The 17,892-nt window shown below is 44.9% G+C and overlaps 1 protein-coding gene across 3 annotated transcripts in view; it reads left to right on the forward strand.

Moving 5' to 3' along the window:
- SMG7 (SMG7 nonsense mediated mRNA decay factor) overlaps window positions 1-17,892 on the forward strand; it is a 110,021-nt gene that overhangs the window by 65,511 nt on the left and 26,618 nt on the right. For all 3 annotated transcript variants that reach the window (XM_054037129.1, XM_054037130.1, XM_054037131.1), the window contains 4 exons: window positions 13,890-13,960; window positions 14,316-14,376; window positions 15,415-15,534; window positions 16,140-16,569. In XM_054037129.1, the coding sequence (XP_053893104.1) occupies window positions 13,890-13,960; window positions 14,316-14,376; window positions 15,415-15,534; window positions 16,140-16,569 (682 nt within the window). The remainder of the gene's footprint in view (window positions 1-13,889; window positions 13,961-14,315; window positions 14,377-15,414; window positions 15,535-16,139; window positions 16,570-17,892) is intronic.

The following is a 17,892-nucleotide window of genomic DNA, read 5'->3' on the forward strand; positions in this document are numbered from 1 at the left end:
CCCTTCCATTTTTACGGAGACTTGAGCTGTTATGGTAGATGTTAAATCTCTGGGCTTTAGGAATGCCACTCTGTGGTGCTGCTATTCCATTCAACCGTCTAAGTGGCTATTTTGTTTAGGCAAATGTCATATCCCTGACCATTGCTTATTTGCTGCTCTTGTTCCAGGCAGACTCAGAAGGTTAGGGGTGCCTGCTTAGTTACTTCTTCTGGAGTACTTCAGTGAAAGCCTCCTCAGACACAGAGAAGGATGTGGCTAAGGCTCAGTCTTTCTCCAATCTCTCTCAGCTCATGCCCACGCCAGCTGGGATTTCATCCTGAGCTCCAGGGCTAAGATGTCTAAGGCACCAGTTGTCAGCTTCAATCCAGTTGTTGACTTCTTCACGCACAGGTAGGAAGGAGCTTGACACTCCAGAGACAAGACTAGACATCCTCAGAACCAAGACACAAGAGTCAACATGTGACAAACTTGTTTCAAGTGCCACAGCCAATGGCATCCAAATAGCCCAAGATGGATTCATCTGGAATCTTGTTACTGGCTATGAAAAGAGTATCTGCTGATTGCCTTTCCTCTGATACAGACTCTTTCTCACTCTCTGTACCCTGCCCACACTCAGACAGTCCCCCAACCTGAAGCAAATACTCACCAGCAACTACACACCACACAACAAAAACACCAACCCAGGAACCAAACCCTGCTACAAACCCCGGTGCCAACTCTGTCCACATATCTATTCAAGGGACACCATGAAAGGACCTAACCACATCAGCCACACCATCCAGGGCTCGTTCACCTGCATATCTACCAATGTGATATATGCCATCATGTGCCAGCAGTGCCCCCTGTACATTGTACATTGGCCAAATCGGACAGTCTCTACGCAAAAGAATAAATGGACACAAATCTGACATCAGGAATCATAACATTCAAAAACCCGTAGAAGAACACTTCAGTCTCTCTGGTCACTCAATAACAGACCTAAAAGTGTCAATTCTTCAACAAAAAACCTTCAAAAACAGACTCCAACATGAAGCTGCAGAACTGGAATTAATTTACAAACTGGGTACCACCAGATTAGGCCTGAATAAAGACTGGGAGTGGTTGGGTCATTACAAAACCTAAACTTAATTTCCTCAATACTAATTTCTCCTTACTGTTAGTCACACCTTCTTGTCAACTGTCTGTAATGGGCCACTGTCTTACCACTTCAAAAGTTATTTTTCCTCACTTGGTATCCTGCTGTTAATTGATTTATCTTGTTAGACTGGCCTCACACTTGGTAAAGCAACCCCCATCCTTTCATGTATTTATATCTGTTCCTGTATTTTTCACTTCATGCATCCGATGAAGTGGGTTCTAGCCCACGAAAGCTTATGCCCAAATAAATTTGTTAGTCTCTAAAGTGCCACTGCGACTCCTAATTGTTTTTGCTGATGCAGAGTAACACGGTTACCACTCTGAAACCTGTCGTCTTTTTGGCAGTGTGAGTGACCTGGCTGTGGACCTGGTACTGAATTACCCTTCCTGGGATGGTACTGGATTCCCCTCAGCAGTGCAAACTAGACTTTTGGCCACCTAAATCATGGTACTGCATACAGAAATTGAGAGATCAATACAGTATACTTCCCCTACCCAGCTACAATGGGACTCAGGGATGGACTCCAAAGATTTCTCTTTGAGCAGGGGAGTGTATGGGTCCCTGGTATTCTCCTGTGTCCACTGATTCAGTATACAAATGCTTATCAGTCATAGCCCTGCTGGACACATTGGGGTATGAAGTGGGTCTGAGAGATTGTCAGCAACCGGTATTACATTCAATTCCATTTTCTTCCTACTCCCCACTCAACTTCCCTGTCCCTCTTCAGGAACCCCTCTCAAGATACAGTTGAAGCAAGAGGGTGGATTCTTCCACTGCTCCAAGATGTGGTGGGAGATTTAGAATTCAGGGGCAGTTGGGGTTTTTAATTCTCATTAATTATTCTTTCTAAAGAAAGAGGGTTGGCAGCCCATTCTAGATTTTTTTGGTGTCTCAACAATATACACCTGGCTCACAGGAAATCCCTCAGATTCCTAGTAGGAACATCTCATTACCAGGGTTCTGTCCTTTAGTCTTTCTCTGCATTGAGAGTGTTCACCAAGAACCTGGTAGTCATAGTAGCTCATTTGCAGAGGAGTTTATTCAGATCCCCTTGAAGGGTTGATCTAAGGAAGTTCAGCACAACAGGTGGCCAATGCAGTTCAAATAACCTTAATGTTCTTTGCCACACTAAAGCTCAAAGTCAACAAAGAAAAATCCACATTCAGCAGACACCTCATGAATCTGATGATCATGGTCCCATAAGAAGTCCTCTCCTCATTAAACTAATGGAAGGACCCACTTCAAGTGTACAAGGAAGTGCTCTTTGCTGCACCTCTACTTACCAAGGCTCTGGGGACAGATGGCTGATGTGGAGAGTTCATGTAAGTCACCTTCAAACACCGGGCCTGTGGTCCTCTCAAGAAGTTTGTCTGCACATAAATGTCCTGGAAATCAGAGCCATTTGCCAGGCATGCAAGGCATTCTTGCCTCTACTCCTGGGATTTACAGTCCAAGTGCTAACAAACACCACCACAGTTATATATTATGTCAGCAGTAAAGGAGGAGCTAGGTCATCTGCACAAGAGAGCATTCAGCTCTATTCCTTACCCACTGATGTCACTGGCCCTGCATCATCCAAGAATCAGAACTTGCTAGAAGATCACCTCATGAGGCAGTTCTAAGACAGTCACAAGCGGTCAGTCAAGGACCCAGTATTTCAGAGCATTTTTTTGCAAGTGGAGATACCCATCAATTGACCTATTTGCCACAGGTCAGAAAAGAAATGCCAAGTGTTCTGATCCATTCTGGGCTCTGAGATTCCTTTCTCATCCCCTGGACACTGGGACTAATGTATGCTTTCCCCTAATATCCTTGAAGGACCTGAGAAACCTGAGGCAAGATGTTGGATCAATTGTGATAGCCTCTGCATGGGCCAAGGAGTTCCAGTATTCGGATCTGATGAACCTCTCAGTGGAGCCCCAGGTCACTTTGCCTGTCCTGCGTAACATAGTCTCACAGCACAGTGATTAGATCTTTCACCCAGTATTGTTAATAGCCTGGATGCTGGCTCGCTAACATCCACCAGAAAAAGCCGTTCGGTAGAAGTTTAGAACATTCTGTTCCAAAGCAGGAAAGCCTCAACTACATTGACTCATAGCCAAGTAGAAAGTTTTCTATTCTGGCATTAGGACTAGAAGTCTCCCAGCAATATTGGACTATTTATTATCCCCAAAAGCTGGACTTAGTCAGTTCCTCAAGCTGCAATATCTGCAATCACTTTCCTATCCAGAATCACACTATTTTCTCACCCTACAGTGGCTAGATTGCTTAATGGCCTGATTCATGCTTTCCCCCAGTTTGGGAGCTCCCTTTTTAGGACCTCTGTAACATTAAAAGGTTGATGGGTCCCCTCCTTTGAGTGCTTAGCAATCTGTTCCCTCTGCCACCTAGGTATGAAGACTGCCTTTCTAGTAGTCGTTACATCTGTTTGAAGGGTAGTAGAGATTCAGGCCCTCAGGACAGGGCTTCCTTACACTGTGTTTCATAAGGAAAGGGTCACTCTCAGGTCTCATCCCAAGTTCCTACCCAAAGTTGTTTAAAATGTTTGTGTATCAATTTATTCATCAAAAGGTAGTCTTTCTTCCCCAAGACTCGCTCAGTCTCAGGGGAAACTAAATTTCATACACGTGATGTATTAAAGAGATTGTAAGACTACCTTAACAGGACAAAAATATTTTAGGTACATACCTAAACTGTGGCCTTCGTAGAGAAAATGAGTGAAGGGTTAGGCACTATCCTTTGAGATTCTTAGCTCGTCTTCAACTGTAAAAGAACATATTATGAGTGAGTTAGATCCACCTAGCTGCATTAGAGCTCATTCTGCTAGACATCAGGCATCCTCTGCTAACTGTTCCTATTTCTGAAGTTTGTATGGTGGGCTGCATGCATGGTTCACTCATTTACAGGACACTATTCTTTTGTGGAGGCTTCCAGGTCAGATGCTGCTTATTTTAGGGCTGTTCTCCATTCATTGTTCAAGTAGGACTCCTAGTACCCACATCCAAGCTAACAGACAACTGCTGTTTGTCACCCAGAGTAGAATTCATGTGGACAATCACTCAGAGAGAATGGTTACTTACATTACAGTAACTTACATGACATCTTCGCGATGTGTTGTCCACCTAGATTCCATGACCTGCATTCCTTCCCCACTACTATGGAGTCCTACTCCTCTAGGGCTCTGAACTGGTGAAGGAACTCAGGGACATTTGGGCCTGCTCTGGTGTTTATGCCTTTGGGTGAAGGTTTGAGAGCATGTAGGGGACAAGCACAGCCCCAACGAACACTGCTGGCCAAAAGAGTCTAATCATGTGTGCATGAGGCACATGTGCACCAGGAGTGGAATCCATTTTGACAACACATCTCTAACAACCATACTTACTGTAAGGTAAGTAATCCATTCTTTCAAAATCATCTTTGATAGTAAAAATTTTTTCCCTGTATGGATACCTCCTTCATCCATCAGACTTGATCTTTCCCTCCTTCCCTCAGAACAAATGAACATGTACTATTCAATTTTCCCCTCAAAAAGTTCTGAATTCTACAGTGAGAAGGTAGGACACAGAGCCCTACTTAAAAATCCCTCACTTTTGCTTAATTTGTCTACATGCTCCTATCTTGTAGTGAAGGAGATAAGATTTTAGAAGGAAATTTTTCTGTACTCTGAAAAATGCAGAAATACACAAGTTCCCACCCTTAAGGTTTAGGTGCTTTTTCTTGTGGATAATTGATCTTACCTTAAACGGCTGATACAGATTTTTATTCTGCTGAAACCATATTACTCCAAGGCAGGAATCTTTAATCCCAGATAGGAAAAGAGATATCCATAAAATATACCAATTCTAGTGTGTGGTTCTTCACAATCTGGTTCCTGGCCACCTCTATCTGTTGCCTGAAGACAGCAGCCAGTGCACTTTGGAAACTATTTTAAGTAGGCCTCCTAAGTTTGTTTGTTTTTAAACATTTTACACTCACATACCAGACTCCAAAATAGCTAAAGCAGACATCTACTGTTAGTAAAGATTTTATTAATTTATTTCAAAAGGCATGTTGAAAGTATGGCAAGTATCATGGATGAGAACTACACTGATAATATTTATACTCCACCTCTATTCCCCTCACGCCCTACCATACAAACAGAATGAGGGTTTGTTACTTAGTTTAGATCAAAGAGGATTTGATGGACTTACAAAATCAACATTTTTACATCCACCAATCTCAGTAGCCATTCAGGAAAAGTTGCTGACCTACCTTCAGGATACATGTTTGTGTTTCAATCCATCATGTGTTAGATAATGACTAAGATTTACTGAAAAAGGTCAGATTCATTCTGAGAGCTCTGGGCGTGGGTCTCACTGCTGTGGCGCCTCCTGCTGGTCGTCCTTGGGAATTAGCTTTCCCAGCCTTGGAGCACCCTCTGCAGGCTGGTGATCTGCCTTGCCACTGGCCCCGTGTCCCTCCCAGGACCTCTGTGCCCCTTTTCTGCCAGGTGCTGACCCCTGGCAGTACCCCCACAGTTCTGGGTCTCCCCTTCCCAGGGGAACCCCCATCCACTATCCCCACTTTGCCTCAGTCTTGGCTACTGCCCAGTCTCCATCTAGCCGCCGTTCACTGGGGCAGACTGCAGTATCAGCCACTCATCACAGGCAAAGGGGTTCGGACCTGCTGCCTCTACCTACCCATGGGCTGCCCCCTGCAACTCTACACCTACTAGGCCTTGCCAGACCTGCAGCCTGGGGCTTTCCTAGGCCTGAGCTCCCAGCTCCTCTGGCCCTTCCCCAGCCCTGCTCCCAATCTAGGTGTCTGGTTAAGCTCCCTTGTGCTAGGCCCTTCTCTCTCTCTGAATGCAGAGAGAGTGATGTCTGGGCTCCTGGCTCACTGCCTCTTATAGGGGCCAGCTGGGCCTGATTGGGGTGTGGCCCAGCTGCAGCCACTTCCCCTAATCAGCCCAGCTTTTAGAGCTGCAGCCCTTTCCAGGGCTGCTTTTACCCCTGCAGCCCTCCTTCAGGGCTGATTTCAAGCCCTTCAGGGCAGGAGCGGGTGTCCACTCTGCTACAGCATGCCTTTGACTTAGGGTATGTCTACACTACGAAATTAGGTCGAATTTATAGTTTTAAAGTTTTTTAAGTTTTAAAGATATCGGTTTTGTACAGTCGATGGTGTGTGTCCCCGCATAAAATGCTCTAAGTGCATGAAGCCGGCGGACCGCGTCCATAGTACCGAGGCTAACGTCGACTTCCGGAGCGTTGCACTATGGGTAGCTATCCCACAGTTCCCGCAGTCTCCGCCACCCATTGGAATTCTGGGTTGAGATCCCAGTGCCTGAATGATGCAAAACAGTGTCGCGGGGGGTTCTGGGTACATGTCGTCATGCCCCTCCCCCTCCGTCAGAGCAACGGCAGACAATCGATTCGGGCATTTTTACCTGGGTTACCTGTGCAGACAACATAACACGCCAAGCATGGAGCCCGCTCAGCTCAGTTCACCATCACTATATGTCATCTGGGTGCAGGCAGACGGTACTGCATTGCTACACAGCAGCAGCTAATTGCCTTTTGGCAGTAGACGGTGCAGTATGACTGGTATCCGTCGTCGTACTGCCTTCCCAATGACGATGATGGCTATCAGACGTAGTATGCTATTTTCTGCCAAGCACCCAGAAGATGCCGAGGGCTATCAGTCATGCTGCACCGTCGTCTGCCAGCTTAAGATGTAAAAAATAGATCTGTTCTGTATTCATTTGCTTCCTGCCCCCCCTCTGTGAAATCAATGTCCTGCTAAACCCAGGGTTTTGAGTTCAATCTTTCGGGGGGGCCATTCTGTGTGACAGTTGTTTGTGTTTCTCCCTGATGCACAGCCACCTTTGTTGATTTTAATCCCCTGTACCTGTACTCCATGTCGTCACTCGCCCCTCCCTCCGTCCGTCAGATACTAGTTTCGCGCCTTTTTTCAGCCCAGACGCCATAGCTCAGATCACCGCAGCAATTATGAGCACTATGAACACCATGCGCATTGTCCTGGAGTATATGCAGAGCCAGGACAAGCCAAAGCAAAACCAGGACCAGCCGAGGAGGCGATTGCAGCGCGGCGACAAGAGTGATGAGGAAATTGACATGGACATAGACCTCTCTCAAGGCACAGGCCCCAGCAATGTGCAAATCATGGTGTTACTGGGGCAGGTTCATGCCATGGAATGCCGATTCTGGGCCCGGGAAACAAGCACAGACTGGTGGGACCTCATCGTGTTGCAGGTGTGGGACGATTCCCAGTGGCTGCGAAACTTTCGCATGCGTAAGGGCACTTGCATGGAACTTTGTGACTTGCTTTCCCCTGCCCTGAAGTGCCAGAATACCAGGATGAGAGCAGCCCTCACAGTTGAGAAGCGAGTGGCGATAGCCCTGTGGAAGCTTGCAATGCCAGACAGCTACCGGTCAGTCGGGAATCAATTTGGAGTGGGAAAATCTACTATGGGGGCTGCTGTGATCCAAGTTGCCAGGGCAATCAAAGACCTGGTGATATCAAGGGTAGTGACTCTGGGAAACGTGCAGGCCATAGTGGATGGCTTTGCTGCAATGGGATTCCCAAACTGTGGTGGGGCGATAGACGGAACCCATATCCCTATCTTGTCACCTGACTACCAAGCCACCGAGTACATAAACCACAAGGGGTACTTTTCAATGCTGCTGCAAGCCCTGGTGGATCACAAGGGACGTTTCACCAACATCAACGTGGGATGGCCGGGAAAGGTACATGATGCTCGCGTCTTCAGGCACTCTGGTCTGTTTCGAAAGCTGGAGGAAGGGACTTTCTTCCCGGACCAGAAAATAACCGTTGGGGATGTTGAAATGCCTATCGTGATCCTTGGGGACCCAACCTACCCCTTAATGCCATGGCTCATGAAGCCGTACTCAGGCAGCCTGGACAGTAGTCAGGACCTGTTCAACTACAGGCTGAGCAAGTGCCGAATGGTGGTGGAATGTGCATTTGGACGTTTAAAAGCGCGCTGGCGCAGCTTACTGACTCGCTCAGACCTCAGCGAAAAGAATATCCCCATTGTTATTGCTGCTTGCTGTGCACTCCACAATATCTGTGAGAGTAAGCGGGAGACATTTATGGCGGGGTGGGAGGTTGAGGCAAATCGCCTGGCCGCTGATTACGCGCAGCCAGACACCAGGGCGGTTAGAAGAGCACAGCAGGGCGCGGTGCGCATCAGAGAAGCTTTGAAAACGAGTTTTGTGTGACTGGCCAGCCTACGGTGTGAAACTTCTGTTTGTTTCTCCTTGATGAACCCTCCGCCCCCCCACTTCCCCACCCAGTTCATTCTACTTCCCTGTAAACCAACCACCCCCCCCTCCCCTCCCCCCCCCCGAGCACCGCTTGCAGGGGCAATAAAGTCATTGTTACTTCATTCATGCATTCTTTATTAATTCATCACCCAACTAGGGGGATAATTGCCAAGGTAGCCTGGGATGGGTGGGGGAGGAGGGAAGGAAAAGGACACACTGCAGTTTAAAACTTTAGCTCTTATTGAAGGCCAGCCTTCTGATGCTCGGGCAATCATCTGGGAGGCCCCCCCACCGTGTTCTTGGGCGTCTGGGTGAGGAGGCAATGGGACTTGGGGAGGAGAGCTGTTGGTTACACAGGGGCTGTAACGGCTGTCTCTGCTCCTGCTGCCTTTCCTGCAGCTCAACCATACACTGGAGCATATCAGTTTGATGCTCCAGCAGCCAGAGCATCGACTCTTGCCTTCTCTCTACAAGCTGACGCCACCTATCATCTTCAGCCCGCCACTTGCTCTGTTCATCCCGCGATACAGCCCGCCACCTCTCCTCATAGACTCATAGACTTTAAGGTCAGAAGGGACCATTATGATCATCTGGTCTGACCCCCTGCATGCTGCAGGCCACAAAGCCGTCCCTACCCCTTCCCTTGACTCTGCTGTTGAAGTCCCCATATCCTGTGGCTTAGTGACTTCAATTGGCAGAGAACCCTCCTCTCGTTCATATTGTGCTTTTCTGTAGTCTGACATTGACTGCCTCCACGCATTCTGCTGTGCTCTGTCAGCGTGGGAGGACATCTGGATCTCCGAGAACATATCATCCCGAGTCCGCCGTTTTCTCCTAATCTTCATTAGCCTCTGTGAAGGAGAAACATTTGCAGCTGGTGGAGAAGAAGGGAGTAGTGGTTAAAAAAGACACATTTTAGAGAACAATGGGTACACTCTTTCACGTTAAATTTTGCTGTTCACATTACACAGCACATGTGCTTTCGTTACAAGGTCGCATTTTTCCTCTTATATTGAGGGCCTGCCGGTTTGGTGTGAGAGATCACTCACGCAGTGCCAGGCAACAGATTTCAGCTTGCAGGCAGCCATGGTAAGCCACAGTCTTTTGGCTTTTTTAACCCTCATAACATGTGGGAATGGTTTCAAACAGTAGCGCCCTCATTTCCCATACCAAGCACCCGTTGGGTTGGCCATTTAAAATGGGTTTGCAATGTAAAAGGAGGGGCAGCGGTTTCCGGGTTAACATGCAGCACAAACCCAACTAACCCCCCTCTCCTCCCCACACCCAATTCTCGGGGATGATCACTTCACCCCTTCCCCGCACCGTGTGGCTAACAGCGGGGAACATTTCTGTTCAGCAGAGCAGGAACGGGCACCTCTGAATGTCCCCTTAATAAAATTGCCCCATTTCAACCAGGTGACCGTGAATGATATCACTATCCTGGGGATAACAAAGAGCGATAAGGAAGGGGTGTTGTCTGCATGCCATCAAACACCAGGACCATACGCTGCCATGCTTTGTTATGCAATGATTCCAGACTACGTGCTACTGGCCTGGCGTGGTAAAGTGTCCTACCATGGTGGACGGGATAAGGCAGCCCTCCCCAGAAACCTTTTGCAAAGGCTTTGGGCGTACATGAAGGAGAGCTTTCTAGAGATGTCCCTGGAGGATTTCCGCTCCAACCCCATACACGTTAAGACTTTTCCAGTAGCTGTACTGGCCACGATTGCCAGGGCAAATTAATCATTAAACACGCTTTTAAACCATGTGTAATATTTACAAAGGTACACTCACCGGAGTTCCCCTGTGTGCCCTCAGGGTCTGGGAGCACGCCTTGGGTGAGTTCGGGGGTTACTGATTCCAGGTCCAGGGTGATAAACATATCCTGGCTGTTGGGGAAACCAGTTTCTCCACTTCCTTGCTGCTGTGAGCTATCTACATTATCTTCATCCTCATCTTCCTCGTACCCCGAACCCTTTTCCCTGTGTGTTTCTCCATTGAAGGAGTCAAAGCACACGGTTGGGGTAGTGGTGGCTGCACCCCCTAGCATGGCATGCAGCTCCGTGTAGAAGCGGCATGTTTGCGGCTCTGCCCTGGACCTTCCGTTTGCCTCTCTGGCTTTGTGGTAGGCTTGCCTTAGCTCCTTAATTTTCACGTGGCACTGCTGTGCGTCCCTGTTATAGCTTCTGTCCTTCATGGCCTTTGAAACCTTTTCTAATATTTTGCCATTTCGTTTACTGCTACGGAGTTCAGCTAGCACTGATTCGTCTCCCCATATGGCGAGCAGATCCCGTACCTCCCGTTCGGTCCATGCTGGAGCTCTTTTGCGATCCTGGGACTCCATCACGGTTACCTGTGCTGATGAGCTCTGCGTGGTCACCTGTGCTCTCCACGCTGGGCAAACAGGAAATGAAATTCAAATGGTCGCGGGTCTTTTCCTGTCTACCTGGTCAGTGCATCTGAGTTGAGAGCGCTGTCCAGAGCGGTCACAATGAAGCGCTGTGGGATAGCTCCCGGAGGCCAATAACGTTGAATTCTGTTCACACTATCCCAATTCCAACCCGCTAAGGCCGATTTTATCGCTAATCCCCTCATCGGAGGTGGAGTAAAGAAACCGATTTAAAGGGCCCTTTAAGTCGAAAAAAGGGACTTAGTCGTGTGAACGTGTCCAGGCTTAATTCGATTTAACGCTGCTAAATTCGACCTAAACTCGTAGTGTAGACCAGGCCTCTGAATGCCTATTACTTTCACAGAATTGATGCCAATTACTACAGGATATAAATGTTAATCCAAGGCATTGACTGCCAGAGGGAAGGGGAGATGAGGGGGTCTGTCAAGTGAACTGCAATATAAATATTACTGGTACACTTGTAAAGTTTAAGTGGGACCCTGACAAATTAGGCACAATGGAAAATTTGAAATGGATTTGTATTCTTTAATCTCTGCTCCCCACCTCACTCCCTGGAGGCAACAAAACTTGGGGGTTGTTTGGTGAAACTGCCTAGAATATGGTAGGAAATACTTTCTCCTTCATCTGACACATAACTCGTCTTTCTTTTTACTGGTGCCAGCCCCTTGCACTTTTGTGCACACTATACTTGGTAGTTAACACTTGCAGTGAAAAGATACTAACTCTTGTTTTGTAGCCCAGTTTGCAAGTGTTTGTCCATGATGGGAGCCATACAACTGGAAGGAGTCTCCAGGCCAGAACCATGCCTTCAGAGACAGAGTTTTAAGAAATCCTTGAGCTCAATTGTAGGGGCGAGAGGTGGATTGTGAGATGGAATCAGGATGCAGGTTATTTCCAATATGGCTACTGTAGGAGTCCATGCTGCAGGATGTGTTTTACAGGCTATTCAGGTTTTTTAACCCTCAGGAAGTATCTGCTGGAGTCACTAAATTCTTCTATGCTAACAGAGCTGCAAGCTCAGTTAACCAATTTGCTCAAGTTCAAGCTGGCTATAAGCTCTGTCAGTACGGCTAATGGTGTTTTGTAAGCTCCTTTACCTGGACCATTCTGGTTAAAGGAATTTAGGCTTCTCTGAGTAATTCTTGATTTATCTGGTCTTCATTTCAACCTATATTGTTTCACTGAATTTAAATGCATCACTTTTGCTTCACTCCTATAACTATAGGACAGTATAGCTGGAAGAAAATAATATACAGAGAATTTTCATGATCAGTATTTTAAAATAAGACTGAGGAAATTCACAAACTTTGACAAATCCTTATACTGTATTTTAATTTGCTAAACTTATTAGAATGTTATAAAATTTCATACATTTCTTATAAGCCCTATGCCAGGGGTGGCCAAACTGAGGCTTGAGAGCCACATTCGGCTCTTCTGCCAGTAAGGTGTGGCTCGTGGAGCTCCATTCCCCCCCAATTCTCCACCTACCAGACTGCGGGGAGAGTGGCTTGGGCCCTCTACATTGCAGCGGAGTGGTGGGGTAGAGGCTTCTGTCCAGTGTGGAGAGGGGTCTCAGCGCTTCGGCCCCACAGGTGCACCTGCCAGGGCTTGGGGCTTCAGCAGGAGCAGTGTTGAAGCCCCGAGCCCCATCTAGGTGTGCCATGGCTCTCAAACTTCGGAAGATTGTCGTATGCGGCTCAGAGGGTCAGTAAGTTTGGCCACCCCTGCCCTATGCTCTACAAAAGCAGCCATACACTAGCACAAATGCGGACTATATTTCTAAGTAGCAAGTAATCTGTTTAGCCACAGACCCAACTAGAATTCATCCTCCTCGAATATGCCTGTGTCTTACCCATCAGAACTTTTCTTCACATTCTTCCATTTCCACTACTACTGTATATTTTTATATCTCATCATGAGTCAGATTTGGAGGGTTGGGGAGTGTAATAGTACTGTGCTCCATTCAAGCTCATCTAGCAATCAGAGTACCATGTGCTTGCAAAACAATTAGCAAAATGGTTATCAGTGGTTGATTTTAAGCCTGTTGATGGCAATTAAATGTTAACGCTCTATTGAGATAATGGAGTATTTCACATCTCTATTCAAGCTATTTTCAGTCTGTCTGAAGACACAGATTCACATTTGAAAGATTATTTGCCAACTTATGCTTTCGTTTATTTTTAAAAAAATCTGCAAAAACAGTTGGGGCCCCAGAGAATAAAGGCATACCACAGAGTGCTGAATCAGTCCAACCCTTCCATCTCACTGTTGCCATGGCACCCATATGCCCACACTTGTGTACCTCACTACACTTTTATTAATAAGACCTGACTTCCATAGATAGACAGATATCCACTATTTCCCTCTCTGTTGTAAAATCAGAGGACTTTATTTCATTCTCAAACAATTGCCTCACTTTATACGTGCCCCTTAGAGTAGTTCTCAGATTTGAAATTGAAACAGAGTGGTATTTCCCATCATTGCACCAGCTTTAGCAGGTAGAGTGAAGGTAGTTCAGTGTTCAACTTAAATCCAACCTGAACTTAGGACTTCCTGATGTTCCAACATCTACTTCTAGAACTACAATATTCTGTTAAGGTTTTTAGAAGTAATGAGTCTGCTCAACCCTAACTATATCTTACAGAAGAATTTTGTCTCTGAACTGATTTTCAGATATGCTCTCTTGAGAAGAGTCAGCTTTGAATTGGAAAGTACGAACTACAAACAAATGTGTGAACTCATTCCCCTAGTATAATATTTTAAAATCAAGTGACACCTGTGGTTTTTCTCTCTAGCTGGTACATGCACTTGCCATACTTCCAGAATTTGGAGACAAGAAACTGGGTTCTCTGGTTATCTTATACTGCCTTTTGAAAGAATTTTGCAGTGAGGGAGGGATGCCAAAAATCTTGATAATGTTATCCATTCTTGGTAGCAGTTGTGCTGAGTTGGATTTCAACTCGGTCATAGGTCTCCATATTTAATTGGTACAATCAGTAGAATTCCAGTTCAGACATACCATGCCAAGTGGAAACTATCTTCTTTTGATTTCTAGCATTTGGCCATGGCTGATTTCTCTGCTAAACAGCTTCCAGCCCCATGAGGAAGATCTTTCCAGCACTAATGGTAAGGATGCCCCTAGACTGTGTTCTGTGAAAGGGAGATGGGAGGGGGGGAAGTGTCTCTAGCATCATTGGTGTTGGGGTATCATGGTTGGATATGAAAGTCAAATAAAGCACTGTCCAGTATTAGTGCACTTAGAATGTGAATATTTTACAAACTGCTCTTTCCTGTGCTGAGTATATTGTATTTCATTTTATCTATCCTTCACGTCCTATAGATCCCACAGCATGAGCAGTACAGCATTTGTCTAGTAGTGTGAGCTGTACTGTATATGGTGACTGGATATCCATAACCTTACTGGTGCAGCATATTTCAGGCCTTGTTTACTGATATTCTTTCCTGTCTGATTGTTCACCAGCTACCCCACTTCCAGAGGAGTTTGAGTTGCAGGGATTCTTGGCTCTGAGACCCTCGTTCAGGTGAGTGGCAGCTGAAAGATGCTTTACCCGTACTGGTGGTGAAGTACTGAGATGAAGACTTTGTGGTAGGGAGATACTGACGTTCTGCACTAACCCTGTTTTCACAGCAAGTACAGATGAAAGTAGATCTCCTTACAAACAATTTTAATAAGTAAAAAGTGGTCTGCCTGCCAGGACTCCAATCTCTCTAGTTTCGTGATGAACTGGAGTCCATGTCCGGTATCAGACAGGAGTAGAATTTTTGAGGAAGGGAAAGCTTCATTTTTTTTTTTTTAACACATTTGTATATAAAACATACTAAAACTTGTAACATGGACAGGGTTCTTTTTTTCTGGTTTTAATTTTTAGATTTTCCTTTTTTCCTTCAATAGCCTTCAACCCAGCTTTGGAAACAGTGATGATCTTAAAGGAGAACTCACACTGAGAACTTGGGAAAGGAATATATTTATATGAAAAAAAACTACTTGGCCCTTTTGTTTCCTTTGCTGCTGTTGAAGTTGTTGTGGGATTTTCTCCCTCTGAGCCTAACTTGTTCTTCAGTTTGATCCTATAGCAAAGTAGTTCTCCTATGCTTGACATCTGAATAATTTCCATAGCATCAGAGTACTAATAGCACTATGACTTCACTGCAGGAGCCCGGAGGAGATGGCTAGTGAGGGAGAAACATTGGTTTAAACAAATTAAACTCCTTATGAAAAATTATTAAATCCAATGACGTACTGTTAACCTTTATGCTTGTGGTCTTAATTAATATGAGGGTATTTCCTAATATCATGCACCCTTTTGTCATGTCATAAAGGACTTGACATCACTAACTTACTTGCTTAATGTAGACCTTCTTTATTAAAGTAATATAACTGAAAATGCAATTCCGATATCTATAACTGTATTTAGGTTATTAAACCCTGCTGAAAATGAAACCTGCAATAGCTTTCTGTACAATTCATCGTCCTTTTTGAAAGCCTCCATTTGCCTTTACGGTACAAGAGGTAACTGAGATTAATTTTATTTTCCATTCTTTGTTTACGTCCACATTAGGAACTTGGATTTCTCCAAAGGCCACCAGGGGATTACAGGAGACAAAGAAGGGCAGCAGCGACGGGTACGGCAGCAACGACTGATCTTCACAGGAAAATGGATTGCTGACAACCAGCCAAGGTATCTACGCAGCTGCTGGTGCTCTCTCTCACTCCTGTTTGTATATTGTTCTTGCTGTAAATCATAGTAGTATTGACAGGTGCCAGAGATTTAACCATTTTGAGTGGAAATGTTGATATGTTGCCTTAGTGTATTGTAGAACACTACATATGTAAGTAAATGTTTTGTACTGTGGTAGTGACTAAAAAATAGTGCGCGAATGCATGGTGCTGATAATGGGCATTCGTGAAACTTGTAATTAGTGGAGAATACACAGTTTCTTAGATTTACCTGTTTGGGGCAGGGATTGTATCTTCCTACGTGGTAGTAAAGCATCTAGTACAATGGGACCTCTGAGTACTACTGTGGTACAATTAAATAACAATACTGGCAATAGTAGGTGAAGTGGTAGAGACTGGGTAATGGTGGGTGGGTGTGCATATTGAAGAGTGCCATCGGCCTGGAAGGTATAATGTAATTTGTGTTATAGAGTTAGTACTGAGGCTGTGGGGTTCGTGTGCTTGCTCGTTGTGTATGTCATGCCATTATTATAGCCTAGGAAGATGGGTTACATGGTTAAAACGACTACTACATGCTATTCAGTACCTTTTTTTTCCTTTTTTTAGGCTGATTCAGTGTGAAAACGAAGTAGGAAAACTGTTGTTTTTGACAGAAATCCCAGAGTTGTTACTAGAGGACCCTAGTGAAGCCAAAGAGAGTCTCGTCCTACAAGAAACATCCATTGCAGAGCCACTGTCTACAGATGGGAGCCCAGGACTCAAATCAGTTCTGTCTACTGGCAGAAATCTTAGTAACTGTGACACTGGGGAGAAACCAATGGTCACATTCAAAGAGAACATTAAACCACGAGAGGTAAACCGAGAGCAAGGGCGAATCTATCCACCTAAAGATGTGAGTAGGGAAAGAAGGGACTATAGCAAAGGAATAACAGCTACTAAAAATGATGGAAAGAAAGACAACAAGAGAAAGAATGAAACCAAGAAATGCAGCTTGGAGAAGATGCAGGAAGCAGGGAAGCAGAATGTGGCAGTGCAGGTAAGGCATTCAGATTCTGAGTACAGCGTCTGTCCCTTGCCTTTTTCTTAGATGGTAAGCTCTTTGGAGCAGGGATTGGCTTTTTGTATGTGCAGCATCTAGCTGAAAAGAGCCCTAACTGAGGTCCTAGGTGCTATTTCTATGCAAATAGTTAATAATTGAAGAACAGCAACAGGCCTTATTTAGGGACTAGATATAAAAGTGATTCATGGCATTTCCTTACAAGTTTACTCTTGGGGGAAGGGAGGTAATGGAGGGTGACCTGGTTGCTGTGTTCAGTGCCTTAAATTGTAGTTCTACACTGAAAAGTCAGTAGTTAAAAATGGCACTTCTGACTTGACAGATCAGCTCCTCTACTATACACAAGGACCTGTTTACTTTAGTGTCATACATTTTTACTAGGGCTGTCGATTAATTGCTGTTAACTCAAGCGATTAACTTAAAAAATTAATTGGGATTAATCTCAGTTTTAATCACACTATGAAACAATAGACTACCAATTGAAATTTAATAAATATTTTGGATGTTTTTCTACATTTTTCAATATTTGATTTCAGTTTACAACACAATACAAAGTGTACAGTGCTCACTTTATATTATTTTTGATTACAGATATTTGCACTGTAAAAATGATAAACGAAAGAAATAGTATTTTTCAATTCACCTCATACAAGTACTGTAGTGCAATCTCTGTATCTTGAAAGTTGAACTTACAAAGGTAGATTTTTTTTTTGTTACATAAGTGCACTCAAAAACAAAGCAATGTAAAACTTTAGAGCCTATAAGTCCTCACTCAGTCCTACTTCTTGTTTACCAATCACTAAGACAAACAAGTTTGTTTACATGTATGGGAGATAATGTTGCCCACTTCTTATTTACAATGTCACCTGAAAATGAGAACAGGTGTTCACATGACGCTGTTGTAGCTGGCATTGCTAGGTATTTTCATGCCAGATATGCTAAACATTCATATGCCCTTTCATGCTTCCGCCACCATTCCAGAGGACATGCTTCCATGCCGATGACACTCTTAAAATAAATAATGCACTAATTAAATTTGTGACTGAACTCCTTGGGGGAGAATTGTGTCTCCTGCTCTGATTTACATGCATTCTGCCATATATTTTGTCTTATGGCAGTCTCGGATGACAACCCAGCACATATTGTTCAATTTAAGAACACTTTTACTGCAGATTTGACAAAATGCAAAGACCGTACCAAATGTGAGATTTCTAAAGATAGCTACAGCACTTGACCCAAAGTTTAAGAATCTGAAGTGCCTTCCAAAATCTGAGAGAGATGAGGTGTGGAACATGTTTTCAG

This window comes from Malaclemys terrapin, chromosome 8, assembly GCF_027887155.1.
Source record: "Malaclemys terrapin pileata isolate rMalTer1 chromosome 8, rMalTer1.hap1, whole genome shotgun sequence".
NCBI classification, from domain to species: domain Eukaryota; kingdom Metazoa; phylum Chordata; order Testudines; family Emydidae; genus Malaclemys; species Malaclemys terrapin.